This window comes from Perna viridis, chromosome 1 (genome assembly GCF_037379345.1).
Source record: "Perna viridis isolate PV_CMFRI_1.1 ecotype Kerala chromosome 1, ASM3737934v1, whole genome shotgun sequence".
In the NCBI taxonomy this organism is placed as follows: Eukaryota; Metazoa; Mollusca; class Bivalvia; order Mytilida; family Mytilidae; genus Perna; species Perna viridis.
Window position 1 is genome coordinate 63,244,137 of NC_142445.1, and position 18,488 is coordinate 63,262,624.

At 31.5% G+C, this 18,488-nt stretch overlaps 1 protein-coding gene across 3 annotated transcripts in view; it reads left to right on the top strand.

Moving 5' to 3' along the window:
* Positions 1-305: 305 nt before the first annotated feature.
* LOC148629797 (transient receptor potential cation channel subfamily V member 5-like) overlaps positions 306-18,488 on the top strand; it is a 57,213-nt gene continuing 39,030 nt past the window's right edge. For 2 of the 3 annotated variants that reach the window (XM_088557240.1, XM_088557261.1), the window contains exons 1-4: positions 306-436; positions 6,169-6,626; positions 13,383-13,626; positions 16,970-17,125. In XM_088557240.1, coding sequence (XP_088413366.1) covers positions 6,348-6,626; positions 13,383-13,626; positions 16,970-17,125 — 679 coding nt within the window. In that variant the 5' untranslated portion in view covers positions 306-436; positions 6,169-6,347. The remainder of the gene's footprint in view (positions 437-6,168; positions 6,627-13,382; positions 13,627-16,969; positions 17,126-18,488) is intronic. The other variant, XM_088557251.1, reaches the window with a different exon arrangement.

Here is an 18,488-nt window from a genome sequence, read left to right on the forward strand (position 1 = left end):
GCAGTGCTCACCAAAGGATATACAACCGCTCCTCACCTATGAAACCATGCGGTAAAACAATGAAAAGCTGCCAAGCGGTAGGCAGATTGCGCGAGTGTCTGAAATCGAATCAGACAATATGGCACGTCGATGGGCTTGGATTTTATTTTGAGTTAGAATTTTTTTTCAAGCACACGCATAAATATTTTTTTTCAGAAGCAGTCGGTGTCATTTTTTTTATTTGAAAATCAACATTGTTGAGTACTGTAAGTATTTTTTGTCGGGGTACGAGATCGAATTTGCCAACTTTCCTATAGGTCTCCAAGTTAATTATCCCAATTTCCGGCTACGTATAAGATCACATGATATATCTCATCGAATATGGGACAAAAGTAGTTTATTTACATGTTGGAAAAAAACACTTAAGTGTGCTGTTAATCTCCTCAAGATGACGTAGGTAATGTTATTCACATAATCTTTTTATATTTATTGTATATTTTCAATGTTGTCACTCAAATCAAAATGCAATAAATGAGTTGTCTGCTTTTCGACGGAAAACTGTTTACAGGAATCCATGGAGACGGAATAATTCCCTCTCATATTCAAATATTTTGTTTATACAGACAAATCAGCAAAAAATTATGAAGAATCTATACCTTAATGTTGTTACTTCAGGGAGTGCACAATTAATTTGAAGTTTCATCTCTAAATGCCAAAAAGTTCTATAGGTGGAAGCAACTGTTTAATTGTATAAATTGTTTTCAAATGTTGAGTAATATTCAAAAATTCTGATAATATTTTTTGATACATACTAGTCAGAGAGTAGATTTTGCCATTTTCTAGACGGAAGCAATTCTGGCCAATCTGCTCACCAAAATTTTGTTCCTCAATGATTGATTGATTGATTGATTGTTGGGGTTTAACGCCCGAGCAGCAATATTTCAGCCATATTCAGGCGACGAACATGAAGTGGATGATAAAATGAACATGAATGATGAAATGAAAAATGGGATGGGACACAAGGATCTTGGGATCGACAAATTTTGATTGCCACTGGAAATAGGTAGAGGTGGGTAGGCTCGGGCAATTTAGCCTCCTGTGGCGGAGCCCTATGGTTCCTTCTCTGGGAGAATACCACAGTAGGGTTCTTTAACATGCGAGGAACGTGGCATCTTTCCCAACACAGTGCACCACTATGGTTTGCGGTCAGGTTTTCCGTATTATAGCCTGACAACCCCAGCATGTAACACGCCAGGGGTACCCCGTTCCACCACCTGGGCCACACAACCCAGGTGGCAGAGCGCCCTCCTGACTAGGGTTCTGAGCACTATTTAGTCACCTTTTATGACAAGCTTAGCGCTGCTGCAGGCCAATTCTTTCAACACCCGGACCTGCACGGAGCCGTTCCTTAATGAAAATGTTGTATACTTGTGTCATCTATTTTTGCGAACATAATTTTCAAGTTCAAATATTTTGCTTCTACTTTTATAAATGTATCTACCGTTTTAGAAATAAATAGACTGTCCATTTAAGAATAAAAGTGGTGGTTTTCAAGAAATTTCAGTGTGTTTTCATTATCAACTGTTACCTGTATTAGAGCAAGGTCAAAATTATGTTTTGGGTACTGCATCACCTATTGTTGCAAACTGTGCAAAATTGTTTTTACCGGAAAGATAAAAGTCATGCTAAATCCTTGGAAATAATCACATAACATGATCAAGTCCACAAAAGACAAGGAAAGGACTAAAAACACAAAATTGTCCTACATGTATGATGACAACCATACTTTCGAGGAGTCCATGAACACTTTTAGAATATCAAATAACTACAGTCTGTAACTCCATAATCATAAGACTCCAAGTCCCCCCCTAATTGTGAATCGAAAGCAAATAAAAATGCATTCTTAGAAATGTTTTTTGTACTGAATCATTTTTTTTGGGGGGGGGGGGAATTTACTCTCTTTTCCGGAGAGCAGTTCTCCAGAAAATACATAAAGACTTATGTCTTTTAAATTCTTCATAATTTTCTTGATATGGATAGTGATCACATGACAGTCACATGAATTCATTGTATGATGTCCATAGAAGGTCAAACCTTCAAGCCCCGTGCAGGCCCGGGTGTTAAAAGAATAGGCCTGCAGCAGCGCTAAGCTTGTCGTATAAGGCGACTAAATAGTGCTCAGAAACCTAGCCGGGGGCTAGGCGCTCTGCCCACAGAGCAACTGGGATGTGTGCCCCAGGTGGTGGAATGGGGTACCCCTGGCGTGTTACATGCTGGGGTTGTCAGGCTATAATACGTAAAACCTGACCGCAAACCATAGTGGTGCACCGTGTTGGGAAAGATGCCACGTTCCTCGCACGTTAAAGAACCCTGCCGTGGTATTCGATAGGAGTAGGAACCTTTGCGCTCCGCCACAGGAGGCTAAATTGCCCGACCTTACCCATCCCCCCTTTTTCCAGTGGCAATCAAAATTTGTCGACCCTATTATCCTTGTGACCCATCCTTTTTTTTCATTTCATGTTCATTTTATCATCCATTTCATGTTCATTGTCTGAATATAGCTGAAATATTGCTGCTCGGACGTTAAACCCCAACAAACAAAAAAATCAAACCTTCAAAACAGATTTCATCAAAGTAACATGTTTTAATTATCGAACATTTGCTAATGCATATAATAATTAAAGATCTAGTTCCAAAATACATGTTTCTGGAGTCACAATTGATTTGTGTATTAACCAATACAGCTGTGTCAGTGTATTGTATAACAATAATACATATTTGTATTAGTTAATTTTATTTTGTTTGTTTTTGTTTTTTTTGTACTATTTTGTCATATTTGTAAACAGGCTTATGTGTATATAATTTCTGTCTCCATTTGTGTTGCATGAAGGCACCATGGAAGATTAGTTCTTGTGAACTGTGTTACCCTCTCAAAAAAAAAAGTCTATTATTCTTATTATTGTTATTATAATACATGTAATCCATGTACTGTGGGTAACAGAAATTCTACAAGATGGTGGAAAAGGGATGTCCATGAATTTCTCCAATGCCTGTGACTAAGATTTATTAGTTCTGATGGTGCATTAAGTCAAATTAAACTGACAAAAAGGTGGTTTTTGTATACCATGTTTCACCTACTGCCTGATTCTTATTGAGACTGGCACTGAAATGTTAGAAGCCAAGTACTTAATAAGCATGGATGTAATATTATTTTATGAAATTAGATTTATATTAAATGTATTACATGTAAATATCTTTTCATGGATAAGAAAAAAATTCTAACTACTGAAATAAAATATTTTGAATAGGGCTAAGCACATGGTATTTAGGGGATGGACTAGCATCTTGTTGGGTTGTAGTCAGAATATTGTTGTATGACAAGCTAGCACATTAAAAATCTGGCTCCGTGTTTTAAACTAGTACATACATATGTAGCACCATGTGTTAAATGGAAAAACCATGATCGCCCATGCATAGAATATCTTATTATTCATATGTCACCAGTGATAAAAATTAAGGGTTATATTCTGTTGTCTAAAACAACTTTAAATTTTATCAAAACAATTTGGTTTTTTATTCAATATCCTCAATCCTAGTTTTTGTCCAAACTGAAATAATGGAAAATTTCTAATGTTTTCCTCGGAAATTTATGAATGTAAGGGAAATTTTGTATTTTGATGTCACTTGTTGGTCCCTTATCAGTTTTTTAGAAAGGCCACCAATAAATAAGATATTTTTATATTTAAAAAAAAAGATGACAATCATGATGGTTACCATAATTAAAGAAGCATTTGCTTTGATTTGAGAAATAAATTTGAAGCTTAAGTAAAAATGGATTTATTAGAAAAACTGCAAACAAAGATTGCACAAAGGTTTTCAATTTTACAGTTATGTATTATATAGTTTTGAAGGTATTGGTTGTGACATCCTACGTTTGGCAAAGATTTGTAGCTGAAATGTCAGGTGATTCTACAAAAGAACCTATACACATTAACCATGGACTTATTATTTAGTACCATAAACTTAGAGGGGTGTGATGCTTATAGTAAAAACTTAAACTTTGCCCCATGTATACATCAAACAATTCTTATGTAGATTAAATATCAAAATTTAAGGATTTAAGGTGAATTTAATGACCTATCTTGTTCAAGTCAGGAGACTTCAATGTTTAATGTTTACATATGTTGAAGTTGACATTGTTAATGTATCAAAGCACATTGTAAATTAAATGTAAACAATCTAGGTCTACAAAGAAAACTTAGGTGCTCCCTAACACTAACAAAATTTGATAAAATTGTGAAATGGTCAATTGTTACATTTAAAGAGAAATCACACTTTTGGTCTTGGTTTATCACATTATAATTTCTTTTAATCCCTCTTAACATTAAGTATTTAAGTAGGTTATTTTGGCCTTTTGTGCCAAGTCCTTAGCATTGAATGAAAGCCAATTGAATGTTGTTTTATGGGATAATAAGTAAGACTAAACATAGTTACATGTACTTGGTGTATTTATTTTAAGTATGCATTGTGCATACTAGAATGTGTTTTATGTTTGATACAGTCATAATACCATAATAGATATTTCAGCTTAGTTATTAAGCTATTAAGATCTATGGAACTATTGAATTTTTGCAATCAGTTTAAAATTGTTTGATTGATCACTAAAAATTAATGGTTGTAAGGACATTTATTCTGATAACAGAGTTAGGAGGCACATGTATCAGAAAGTGTTTTTCCAAATGTCCATATCATTTTTTAGCTCACCTCGCCAAAGGCCATGTGAGCTATTGCCATCACTTGGTGTCCATCATCTGACGTCATCATCATTGTTAACAATTATACAGACCTCTTCTCCTCTGAAACTACTTGACTAATTAGAAATAACTTGGTATGAATGTTTCTTGGGGTATTCTGCATAGAACTTTTATGGGGATTTTTGATCTGTCGAAAAACATGGCGCCATTACTAAAAATAGAACATAGGGGTCAGACAGTAGTTTCTTGCATATATCTCCCAAACCATTAGGTTTAGCTAATTCTGACTGTGGTTAAAGTGTTCAGCATGATGAGATCTATCGCTGTTTAAATTTTGGTTTTAATCCATTAAGTTACTGCCCTTTTCAACGATCTTTGCTATTTTTAATGTTATTTCTTTCAAAAATCTTCTACTCTGACACTACTGGACCAATTGAAACCAAACTTGGTATGAATGTTCCTTTGGGTACCCTGCATAGAACTGATACAGGGATTTTTGATCTGTCGAAAAACTAAAAATAGAACATAGGGGTCAGACAGCAGTTTTTGCATATATCTCCAAAACTTTTATGCTTAGCCAAATTTTTTCAACAGCTGAAATGATCCTTATTATTAGGACTACAAAAGCCTTCAGGGATAAAAGTTATCAGACAACTCCTTGTAAGAGTTATTGCCTTTGAAAGGGGAAAAATGACCTTTTTTTTTTTTAGAGTTTTCAGCCAATATCTTGAAAACTATGATAGATTAAAAGAAACTTTCAATTATTGAAATGATCCTTATGATAAGTCCTACCAAAGATTTCTTGAGTCAAAATTGTTGGATGACTTCTTGTTAAATTTATTGCCTTTGAAAGGCAAAATTCAACCAAATGAGCGATGCAGGCTCCTGGGAGTCTCTTGTTTAAAAAGATTTTACTTTTGTATACATGCAAAACTGAATATATAATAGCCAAACAACTTACTGGATTAATTATATCTTAATTTCAGATTTCTCGAAGTACTTCAATGTTCTTTTGCAGAATTTTTTTTACAGAAATCAAAAGATGACTGATCTGAGCACTATAATAGTAAATTTAACATAAACTATTCTAAACATTGTACAACTGTACTTGTTTTTTTTACAGAGGCATTATATACATCTTTACCTCACACATCTTTGATACTGATACTCCTCAATTTTAATCTGTTTTTTTAAGTACATGTATGTAAAAAATGCAATTTCTCCTCATTGATTAAGTGATGATACATGTTTATAACTTGAGAATGGACCAATGAATTCTTTGAAACTTTGCACAGTTGTTTAGTGTATGTTCCATAAAATGCAGGTCAAGATACAGTTCAAATTCAATTTTCAGCAAAATCCAAAATGTGGAGTTTCAACATTTTGTATCACTTTATGCTCCATTAATGTCCTATTTTTTTCTTTATCTATTCAGGCATTCCTGTCCTATGAGGCTGGCTGAACCAGTTAGTAAACTCTGACGGAATGAAGATGGAGATGTTTTTAAAGAAATCCTTTAGTAGACAACATATCAATTGTTTTATTCTTAGTTACCTGTTCATGTTACATGCGTTTACTCCATAATGTTTTAAAACTCTCTAACCTTTCTCCCAGATGAAAATGGGAAATCTCTGCAATCGTGGAAATAAGGAAGACCCCGATTCTGCTTGGCGACAACAAAATAAGGAGATTGAAAGGAATCCCATCTATAAATATGTTAATTTTAGTGGAGGTGGGAAGCTTATAGATGCTTATAAAAATGGTGGTGTTTTCGCTGTGGAAAAAATAATCAAAACAGAAATAGCAGACTTTCTATATGACAATGGACAAGGACGAACATTTACCGAGCTAGATCACATCAAATGGCAAAGGCGTTGTGCAGCTAAGAGACAGGTAATAAAGATAGAGTAGGCATTGCCTATAGGCAAACTAAGTTACAGGTAATAAAAATAGAGTAGGCATTGCCTATAGGCAAACTAAGTTACAGGTAATAAAGATAGAGTAGGCATTGCCTATAGGCAAACTAAGTTACAGGTAATAAAGATAGAGTAGGCATTGCCTATAGGCAAACTAAGAGACAGGTAATAAAGATAGAGTAGGCATTGCCTATAGGCAAACTAAGTTACAGGTAATAAAAATAGAGTAGGCATTGCCTATAGGCAAGCAAAGCATTAACATATAGTACCGTTATTTGTACCGTATATATTCTGGTAAAATATTTGATGAATGTTTATGTATATTAGCCATTGTCAGCATTCAGCTAACATTATTGATGAAATAAGAATCATCACTAATATTATGGGAATACATGTATACATATATGTTTTGAACCACAATTTACTTTTAACATTTTTTATATAAGTAAAAAAAAATACTTTAATTACAATATGGCATTATCATAAATTAAATATAGTACATTTGTACTTACAAATGTAGAAATCACAAATTGTTCTTGACATCATTTTAGTTTATTGGAAAAAAATATAAGAGACTGTTTTTGATATTTTGCATAATTTCTGCTAAATATCACTTCCAGACAATGAATTTTGTTGTCATCATTCTGCTCCCACTTACTTGCATGTGTAGAGCTCTCCACTCTAGGTACTTAATATGTAATTTGTCAACAAACCATTTTCGATTCATGTAAAATTATACCTACATGTACATGCTGTTATAGACCTTAACTTTATAATTTTATTATTCCTTACACATAAGAAATTAATTTTGTATCATAGAAATGGTTTTGAATTACTAAACCAGGAATTTGTAATATTAGAAAATGAATTTTTAATATTATCAAATGAATTTCTAGTATTAAAAATGATTTTTTTAATATTATAAATTCATTTTTTTATTATTACAAATTCATTTTCTAATAATACAAATTGGATTTTTAATATCACAAAACCCTTTTTTAATATTAAAAATTCAAATGAATTTCTAATATTAAAAGATGATTTTTTAATATAAAAAAATGTGACTGATTTCGCAATATTTCAAAGTGATTTTTTAATATTACAAATTCATTTTCTTATATTATAAATTCAATTTGTAATATTACTAAATGTGTGATATTTTGTAACAGTACTAAATCAGGAATTTGTAATATTAAAAAATGAATTTTTAATATTACAAAATGAATTTGTAATATTAAAAAATGAATTTTTAATATTACAAAATGAATTTCTAATATTACAAAATGAATTTCTAATATTAAAAAAAATGATTTTGTAATATTAAAAAAAAATATTTTCTGATATTACAAAATATTGATTTTTGTCCACTTTGGCTTACCATAGCTGTGCTTAGAATCACTGTACTCTAAAGGGTAATAACAAATTACCAAACTGATGAAACCAAAAGAAATAGTCAAATTCAAATTGACAAGGCAAACACTGTCTCATACATATAACATTTTCTTTACATTGTATAAATGGCTTGTTACCTTGAAAGTTCAACAAACTTTGGAAGCCCAACTTATTGAAACCATAATAAAACTCAGTTTTCATTGCTATTTTGCTTGCGCATGCCCAGGATATGATAAAATACATGTACATGTGCAATGAGTTGCAAGTAAAGCCTTTTTTAATTCTTTTTAAAGGAGTTTGAATCTGCCAAGTTATTTTACACTGGTGTTATCTTTATACTGTTACACCTAGTTAAAAACTTCTTTCAAGTCAAAGAATAAGGACAGCTATATGACACACCTATTTAGCAGCTATATTCTTGTATATTTTGGGATTTTAATACCAATAACGGATAGATTTTTGAACTAAACTTTGTATTCAAAATGAAAATGATACATAAGTATGCATTCATGTACCATTCCATGTCAAGTTCAGACACAACCAGTGTAAGAAGTGATACAGTATGCAGAAATTCCTGGAAACAAATGTCAATTTACAGTACGTGTCATGTTTTACAGTTCTGTGTTTTGGAGAAAACCATTTGTACACTTCCCTCTTGAATCAATCAAATAGATAACTTTTGCACAGTACCAATTTCATTTACTTTCTACATGTATATAAATTTTCTCTGAAAAGTGAAACAGCTACATGTTACTGGCAAATAATTCGCTGATTTCTGTTTTTTCGTGGAAGTCTTTGTGACATTTCAAGAAGGATTTCGTCAGAGCGACACGCACAGAATAACTGGGCGACTCTAGGAAATGACAGGGTGACTTCAGGGCGAATTGACTTCACTTTTGACAGGCTGTTAAGGCGAAGTTGACTACGTAAGGGCGACTTCTTTGTTTGAATCGCCTGGTAGCATGAGCCCTGAAATTAAGACTGGATATGTGGTCTGTAACCATTTCTGAATGAGAAATAAAAAGGAAATTTTATCAACTCATATAGATATTTTAATCATAGTCTTTAATGACATGTAGTCAGACAGATTTGACTATATTGTGTTGTGGTTGGAAAACAAAAGTAAAGCTAATTTCTTTGCAGAATGTAAAGAGGGTATCTTCCTAAAACATATGAAAGTACACTTGCAAATAAACTATCATTCCTTCATGGTTCACTGCATGGGCTGCAGCCATACAAATTTGTTCCTCCAAAAGCATTAAGGAGTGGAACCACTGAAAATAGTCAAATAGAAAGGGGAAAAAACTGTAGTGTTTACAATGATGGCACTATATACTACAATTATTGCATTGTATGATGATGTATGCTATACATATATATATGGTGGTCTCATATGTCTTATTGATCAACTTTTTTTTTTCACTATAATTGAATTATGAAGCTCAGTTGACTATTCATTGATTATTCTGTGTTTACCCTGTACCTATATTGGTAATGTACCATGGTCTTTATTTTACCTGTTTATAAAACTTTACACTGTATATCACCAGATTCTTATAAATTAATGAAAATAAATGTAATTTGTTCCGATTCATCTATCCCTTTTTCCACTCACATTGTTTTTTGTTTTTTTTTTAAATTTAGACCAAAAGAATTTTCTTTTTATGAATTTTTTTCTGATTTTGAGCAAGAAAATATTAGAAAACTGATCACAATGTATTGAATTTTGAAAAAAAATATACTCTGTAGTTTTTCAACATCATACCACTGACATAACACAATGGGAACTACTCAGCCTTTATGGTTATAGAATAATACTGGGTATGCACTAGATAGAGGATTCTGTCCAAAATTTGTCGGATAAGATTCTAAAATTACATTTGAACTGGTTGAATTTTTTACCATTACTTGTTGTCTTAGCTCCTCTCTTCCCACTAAAATCATAGATAAGTACCTGTTCTTCATTTTTAGTGATATCTTACTAAAATTGTTGGCACCTCCTGGTGGATAGAATTACTTTGATTTGTGTATTACTACATTTCCAAGCTACAATTCCAACACATTTTTTTCAAGTCGAAATTCTCCTTTCTGCATCAGAGAAGAGCAAACAAAGTTGTTAGCTTGCAATGTATAAAGTAATCATTTAAATTGGGAAAGGGAACTAAATGCAAAAAAACCCAGAATGTGGGGTCCAATTCTGAGCCTTAAGGAACAAAAAGTACTGAATAAAGTAAAGACCACTGTTAATCCTGACAAAAGTCCCACATTCTGTTTTGTTACATTTTATTTGTATTTTCTTTTACCTTTTAGATATGGTTATTGTTTCTTATTCATGCTTGACTTCACAACTTAAATTATTCACCCTATCTGTCGTGCATATGTTGTACTTACTTTGAATGATCTTGATTCATTTTTTTCTATTTCTCTCTTAGTGATTGAGTGTATATATGTACATGTATGTACCTGTTTTCTGTTTGGTTCCAGTATTCAAGTTTTCCTCAGGAAAATGCTGCATATTTTTTTTTCTCTTTACTCAACATTCAGATCTTCTACCTGTTCATTTGAATAGGTTATTTTGTGAAATAAAATATGACATGCATGAAACTGTTTAGAACATGTACAAAATTACTATTACTCAGTCTACATATTTTTTATTGAATTTTCTTCAATTATCAACAAAATACTTGAATACAGGTATAGAGCAAAGATCAAAATTTTCCTTCCTTTACTTCATTTTGTCTACTTTTTTTCATTACTTAAGTATGAGCTGTTGGACCAAGACTGTGCAAATATTTGAGATTTTTGTGACGTAGCCATCTCAATATCTGATAAACATAGATTTTTCCAAATCGATTTGTAACGAGCAGCATTTTATTCAATTGTCACAATGTTAAACAGTATTTCAACCAGATATAGGTGTTGTTATTTAACTAGATTAATTAAACATTGTAAACAAAATGATGTTAAAAAACTTTTATTTTTTCTTATATCATCAGGTAGTGTTTGTCATAGGGAATTATTTAGCCAATTCAACTATGCCAATATCTATCGTAATCTAACCAGAATAGTTTGTCCTATCGATATCACTGACATAATTTAAATGTAACTGTTCATAGACTATAAATTTCCAATTTACCTATGGTAGGTGTTGCCAGTAGGGTTTGGAACAAATACTTTAATAGAGCCATCATATAGAGAAAAAATCAATTTCTGAATCTCTACATGTAACATTCACCAACAACAAATCTGGAATGGGTTTTTATGTCAATATCGAGCGATTATCACTTGTCTATTCTACCTGCTATTAATTAAGTTACAACAAAATGATCATCATGTTTAATGTTTATTGATTCCATTGGTCATTTTACTTTGATTAACGTTGTTTTGTTTTTGACAATGTAGAACAGCAACCAGTGTCAACAAATCACCACAAAACCACCAGCATGTTTGCTGGTTACTATGATGTTTCCATTTTTTGTCAATGTATTGAACCATATCATGTGCAGCAGTTGATTGAAATTCTAAGATAAAGTGTATCTTCTTAATTAGGTGGCTTTGTATGTTACAATGGCTATATTTTCATAACTATTAAGTATTATACAGGCATAGCGTGGGCCCTACTTAAATGGCCTTACTTTATTTTACATTCTTGCACTTGAATGTGATTTATCAGTACTGCAGAAGATCTTCCCAATTAGGCCACTCCAATAAAATGTAACTGTGTGAGCATTTACTGAGCAATGTCTTCATTCATTTTTATTGCTCATTCCTGCTCTGATCTTCTTTAGATTTATTGTATACAAAAATGAATCAACTATATTTTTAAAAAATCCTTAAAGTATGCACTTCACTATAGAAGTCTATGGGAATATTAATGCAAGACCAAGACCATCATTGACATGATTGATGATGTCATATGAAAAATTTAACGTTATGATCGGCTGTTGTGTGATCATGATGCTAAAATAAAATAACTAGAGTTGATATTTTGTGATATTCATCTTTCACTCATTATGAAACTTATAATTGTCTGGGCTGCAAATTTATTTATCAGTTTTTTTCAAAACCAGGAAGTAAATTAATAACCAATTGAATTTCAAGTTCCTGTGCCATTGTAGACCCATGTATGATAACTTTAAATTATTATTGTGTTTTAAGTGGATGTTATCACAGTTCATGAAGATAAATGATGAATTTGTCAAACTAACAATATTGATACATGGTCATAAGTTGCTATTGTATAATTTTTGTGCTAAAAAATTCAGATTTGTAATACTCTTTTACTTAGCTTAGAAATTAAGACAAGGTTGGGGACAAAAAATATCCCAAGTGTACCTTAATCCTTTCTCTGCATTTTTAAAGTTACTAAAAAAGAATTTTCAGTGGCCTTATATGTACATACCATATACCCAATCATGGGCAATTACCTGGATTACATTAGTTCATAGGTTGCTTTTTGTTACAGACAAAACGTAGTCATTTTATGTTGATAATTGTGGAAAATGTTTATATTTACATTTAGTATTAACTTTTCATTTGATTATGAGATAATGAGTTCTGTGCATGGAATTGTGTGTGGCAAGGGGGAAGGGTTTTGACATAACCATTCTTTGTCATTGCCTTTCTATGTTGTGAATTTCATACTAACAATTACATTTGTATTAGAAAGGGTTAATTATTGTGTGTTTGTTTTATACATAGTAAGGAGGGTTTAAACTTGAAATAAACAGATGACTCTGTATGTCTGAAGATGAGGGCCATATAGGGTTTTCTTTGTTTGTGTCTGTCTGACTGTTGGTCTGTTCATTAAACAATTACTTACACTTATGTAAATTCTGTTTTATACTTTAGCCTCATAAAACTCCACCTCTGTATCCTGATGTCAGTGTCCTAGCACCCAAACTAGTTGACAATAAAAGCTAGTATTATTTCTGCAAATCCAGCAGGTGTTTTTGTCCATTTGACTGGTTCATTAACTTACACCGTACATTTTTAGCTTTCAGGTTGAAAATGTAACCTCATGAAACTTGAAGTGTGCTCTTATGAATTGAAAATATAAGATATACATACATGTATACTTAGAGATTTAATGGCTGAAGAGTACTGTCCCTTTATTATGCTTTTGTTTATCAGATATCACATTTTTATAAGACCTCATGATAATTATCATAATAAGTAAATGTACATCAAACATCAACTACTCTGACATCCCTAAAATCACTGATTAATTTCTACTGGTAGAACAACATAAAATGTCATAAATGCTGAGGTTAAGCAAGTACATTATATAAAAACTTTATTATAATGTGGCTTCAGATTTATATATCTAATTTATTTTTAGGGGTCAGCCATTTTGGAGACCAAGTCTGATGCAGATATCCTTGCAGAATATCAGGAGGATGAGTTTATCAAACTTAAGAAACATGAAGTGTGTTGGGACATGGATAAACGTGGTGGAGTGGGGGAAACCTCATTCCATATCCTCTATCTCATGGGAACTCCTATTCACTTGGAGGTGGCTAAAATTCTCATGAAACATTATCCAAAATTAGCTTTGGATTACTATGAAGGAGAGGAATACTATGGTATGTGATAGATCTGGATCCCTGTTACACTATATATGTTTAAAAATACATGTACATATAAAAAATTCATCTTTTCCTAAACTCTTGGAGAAGGACAGTTTAATTAAAACTGTGTCTTAAATGAAAAGGAATATTTTCAAACTGCCCTGAATTATCTATATTGATAAGCATAAATGAGACTCCTTGTAGTATCTTTTTCCTAAATTTATGTTGTATTATTATACTTCTGTGTTTATTTTCTGTAGTAAGTCAAGATTAACATTTTAACTAATTACTCTAGAGGTCTTGATTGTTCTGTTAAATTGGTCTATAGTTTTTACTATTGACTGGGGCAATAGTATCGTTCTCATATTTCACAGGTTTTTTTCTCTATTCTGTTTACTCTCCATTTTCTTAAGTTCTTAAATGCTAAATACTAGATGCAAAACCTACACAGAAGAATGAACTTTTGAAATAAGGTAACAAAGACACTTTGACACACCCTGTTACAAAAAACTTAAAAAGTGTAATTTTTAGTTGCTTGTAGAAGATCATAAGTTAGATGACTGCTGTAATTATTTTTAAAGTTTGTGTTTTGTTATCATTTTTTGGGCTGTAACCATTGAGTATTAACCTACATGTAAATGTATTTTCATACTTTTGAAGGTGAATTTAATGTGTTGGTTGTGTACATTGATATTCACTTTGAATTCAAGTAAAATATTTAATACTATACATTGGGCTTTCATGAATTTACGTCAGAAGGAAAATTCAAATAGGAAGGACTCAAACAAAAAAAAAACAGTTGTTAAAAAATTTTTTGGCAAATAGAAGTTAATAAGAATTTTGTAATATACTACTACTGTGTACAGGAGTCTGTATTGTATCCTTGACAAGAAGAAATTTCTTATTTTCATCCTGGTTGACTGTTTTTTTTTTTAAAGTCATTTTGAAATAATGGCTGTTCAAATGAAATTTAATTGTTACATGTATTGATTTAATTGGAAATTATTTCTTGATTATCTCTTTGAAACCACACTTCTCATATTCTTAAGTATCAATTTTACCCTTAATGACACAGAACATCCTTGAGATTATGAAATATGAACGATTGTTTATATCTGATTCCAAACTTTATGAATAGATTTTCTGGAAGTCTTATTTCTTTAATGTCCTTTATGAAACCCACAAAATGCATTTTTCATTTGAAATCAATTTTTGTTCCCTTGGATATAATCAGATGACTTGGGTATGATTAAATCTCTAAATCATATTCAAAGCTAAGGTTAGCAAGAGAAGAAAAAAATGAAAAAAGGGAAATCAATACACTGTGTATAAGCCAACATCCCATATTTAATTAGGGTAAACATTTGTTTAGCTATTACCAATTAAGTCCACATCAGAAATGTCTTTTTAACACTGTGTTTAGGGATTTAATAGTAAAGTATAATCATGAACAAAGAAATGATTATTAATATGTGGAAATTAACACAGTTTGTTGTCAACTTGATTGGTTTATCAGCTGTTGTGAATAAACCATTGGAAACTGCAATAACAGGCTTACTTGAATATAGCATAAAGGCCCAAAGGATAATTTAATAAGTGCTTCTAAAAGGAGTGTCTGGTTATCTTCCTGTGCTTCTATAAACTCTCAGATACAAAGTACACACAAAAAAAAACTGATTTGACCTCTTAAGTATAAATATTTCAAGACTACATGTATTGTGGACTTAGTTGTACAGGGAGCATAAAGACAAAAAGTAGATTGAGATTAAATGAATATTGAAGATTAATATTTTATTAAAATGTATAGTAGCCATTACATTTAAAATTAAAATTTGTCTGGATGAATGAATTATTATTTTTTTAACATTTTTTCTTCCAATTTATCCTTCTATGATAAAAAAAAAAACCAAAAAAAACCTGGGATTTTACTCATTTTTCATACGATCACAAAAAAAAATGTGCTCATATAATGGTATGGCACTCACATTGTCATCTTTATCTGTAGACAATTGATTTTTATGCAATAACTAGAAAATTAGATGGTTGAACTTTACAAAAATTCTAACAAGTATCATACCACAAAGTGAAGGTTGGTATTGATTTTAGGAGTTATGGCCTCAACTGTTTTAGAATTTTGGATCAAAAAGGGCACAGACACAAGCATTTAACTAATTTGCAACAGTAAAAGCATATGGATGCCAATGATTTTGTTCCACAATATTCTGTACTACAAAGGCCAGACTGAGATTGACTTTAGGGGTAAAGACTAGAACTTTTTAGGAATTAGAGGTCCAGAAGCAAGGAATTTCCTGATGTCATGACAACAACTTAACTATTAGCAAATAAATCTCATTGAAATTGTACCACAAGGTGCCATTTTACTTAAGAAAGACTGAAATTTTGATGAGCTGAGTACCAGAACGAATAATGGGCCCAAAGCAAGCATTTGTCTGATTTCTGGATGATAACTTGAATTTCTTTGAAATTGTACCACTAGGTGCTATATTCCCAAAAGAAGGTCAGAATAATATTTTAGGTTTTTACTGGAAACATTTAGGAATAAGGGGCCAAAAACAGGGCCACTTTGGTTGTAGTGGAATTCTCATTCTGTGCCAAATTTCTAAATTTGTTTTTTTTTTTTATTAGTCTCCTTTGATCAGCATTTGTGTCTTATGGATATTGTTTAGTTTTTTAAAAAATGACCTATTCTAATAAAATAAATTTTGAAACATTATTTTAATTTTAAATCCAAGGATTTGGAATTTTTTACAAATATTGGTAATTTTAACCATCAGCATTTCAATTTTATGAAAGTTTTCTCCCATTCCATTATTTACGACAAATATGATAACACTTCATAATTGTAGGGATTAATAGGTTTTGAAATTTCCCAGGTTGTCACATAAATTGTTCCATTTATTTTGGGCTTTTTTGAATGTCTTGTTTTTCTCTTTTTATTTTGGCTTGGTCATTTTATTCTTGGATGTAACCACCTTGCTATCACTTTGGATTTAGAGGCCTGGCTAAATAGTACATTGACAGATCTTTATGGCTGCTGTACATTCTGTTCATAAGTAATCCTTGTTTGGTTGTGGGTGATTTGGCTATGTATTACAATTTCTTTACATTTGACTACATCAAAATAATATCTTGATAAACTTAAGTTTGAAATGCATGAGGAAATAAATCTTTGATTTTTTAATCTTTTTAACCATTTTATTATTTCATAATTTTTGTTGAAAAAATTTAACAGTTACAAATTGGGTTTAAATAGCTTTCATCTCTTAAATAATATTAAATACCAGTAGCATTAAAAATTGTTGATTATGTATCTATTATTTTGTTTGTCTCGTTGTAGGTGAAAGTGCCTTGCATATAGCTATTATTTTTGGAAATATTGAAGCAGTTAAACTGCTTGTTGAAAATGGTGCTATTGTAAATGAAAGAGCCAGTGGCCGCTTCTTTCTTCCTGAGGACCAAAAGAAGGGCAGGACGAAAGATACAAATTATGAAGGTTTGTTAGACTTTTATTGTCAGTTTTTATTGTTATTGTCTTCAAAAATATAGAAAAATTTACAACTTATTTATAAAAATTTGGGATTTTATTTTTTATGGTAATGATTTTTATGTTGTTTTTGTTTTGTTTTGTTTTGTTTTTTTTTTTTATCATTTTCAATTTGGAATCTTGTATCTATTGCAAAAATTGTAAAGATGAAACCACTGCAAAAAGAAGACACTTATATGGTACATGTACATGTAGTAGTAATTTACATGTAATACTTTCATATGTAAGGAATATATGGTTGCCACATTTAAGCCCCTGCCTTCAACACTGCATCTACCTGATGTAATTTGAAAGAAACCTGTTCATAGCTCACCTGGCCAAAGGGCATATGAGCTATTGCCATCACTTGGAGTCCATTGTCATTTAACAATTTTTCAAAACTCTTCTCCTCTAACACTACTGGACCAATTGGAACCAAACTTGGTGTGAATTTTCCTTAAGTTTCCTGCATAAAATTGATATGAGGATTTTTTATCTGTTGAAAAACATGGCTGCCATTACTAAAATAGAACATAGAAATCAGACTGTAGTTCTTTGCATATATCTCCGAAACTGTTAGGTTTGTTCAAAAATGTTCAGCATGATGAGATATATATGTGGTCAAATTTTCATTGTAATCCGATAAGCCTTGTTGGAGTTATTGCCCTTTTTCAGTGTTTTTTTTTTTTGTTTTGTTATTTTTAATGTTATTATTTAAAAAATCTTCTCCTCCAACACTACCAGACCAATAAGAATCAAACTTGGTATGAATATTCATTAGGATATTCTGCATAAATCTGATGTAGGGATATTATATTTGTGGAAAAACATGGCCACTGTTACTAAAAAGAGAACGAAGAAGTCAGTCAGTAGTTTTTCTCATATATCTTGAAAACCGTAAGGTTTAGCCAAATTCTTTTCATTGCCAAGGTGATTCTTATTAAAGGCCTTCTAAAGCTTGAGTATGGATCAAAGTTGTCAGATGACTCCCTTTTAGAGTTTTTTACCTTGAAAGGTGAAAAATTACATCCATTTACAATTTTCAGCTAATATCATGAAAACTATAATCGGTAAAAACTTTCTATTGATGAGATGATCTTATGATAAGTCCTACTAAATCTTTGTGAGTCAAAATTGTTGGATAACTCTTTGTTAGAGTTGTTGCCCTTGAAAGGTAAAAATTTATCCAGATGAGTGATTCAGGCTCCTGGGAGTCTCTTTTTTTTATCAGATGAGTTTTTTTCTTAAAAGATTTATCAACTGCCCAATATCAATTAAGAATTTAACAAACTGAAAAACTTGACATGCTTTGATACATATTATGTAAATTCAT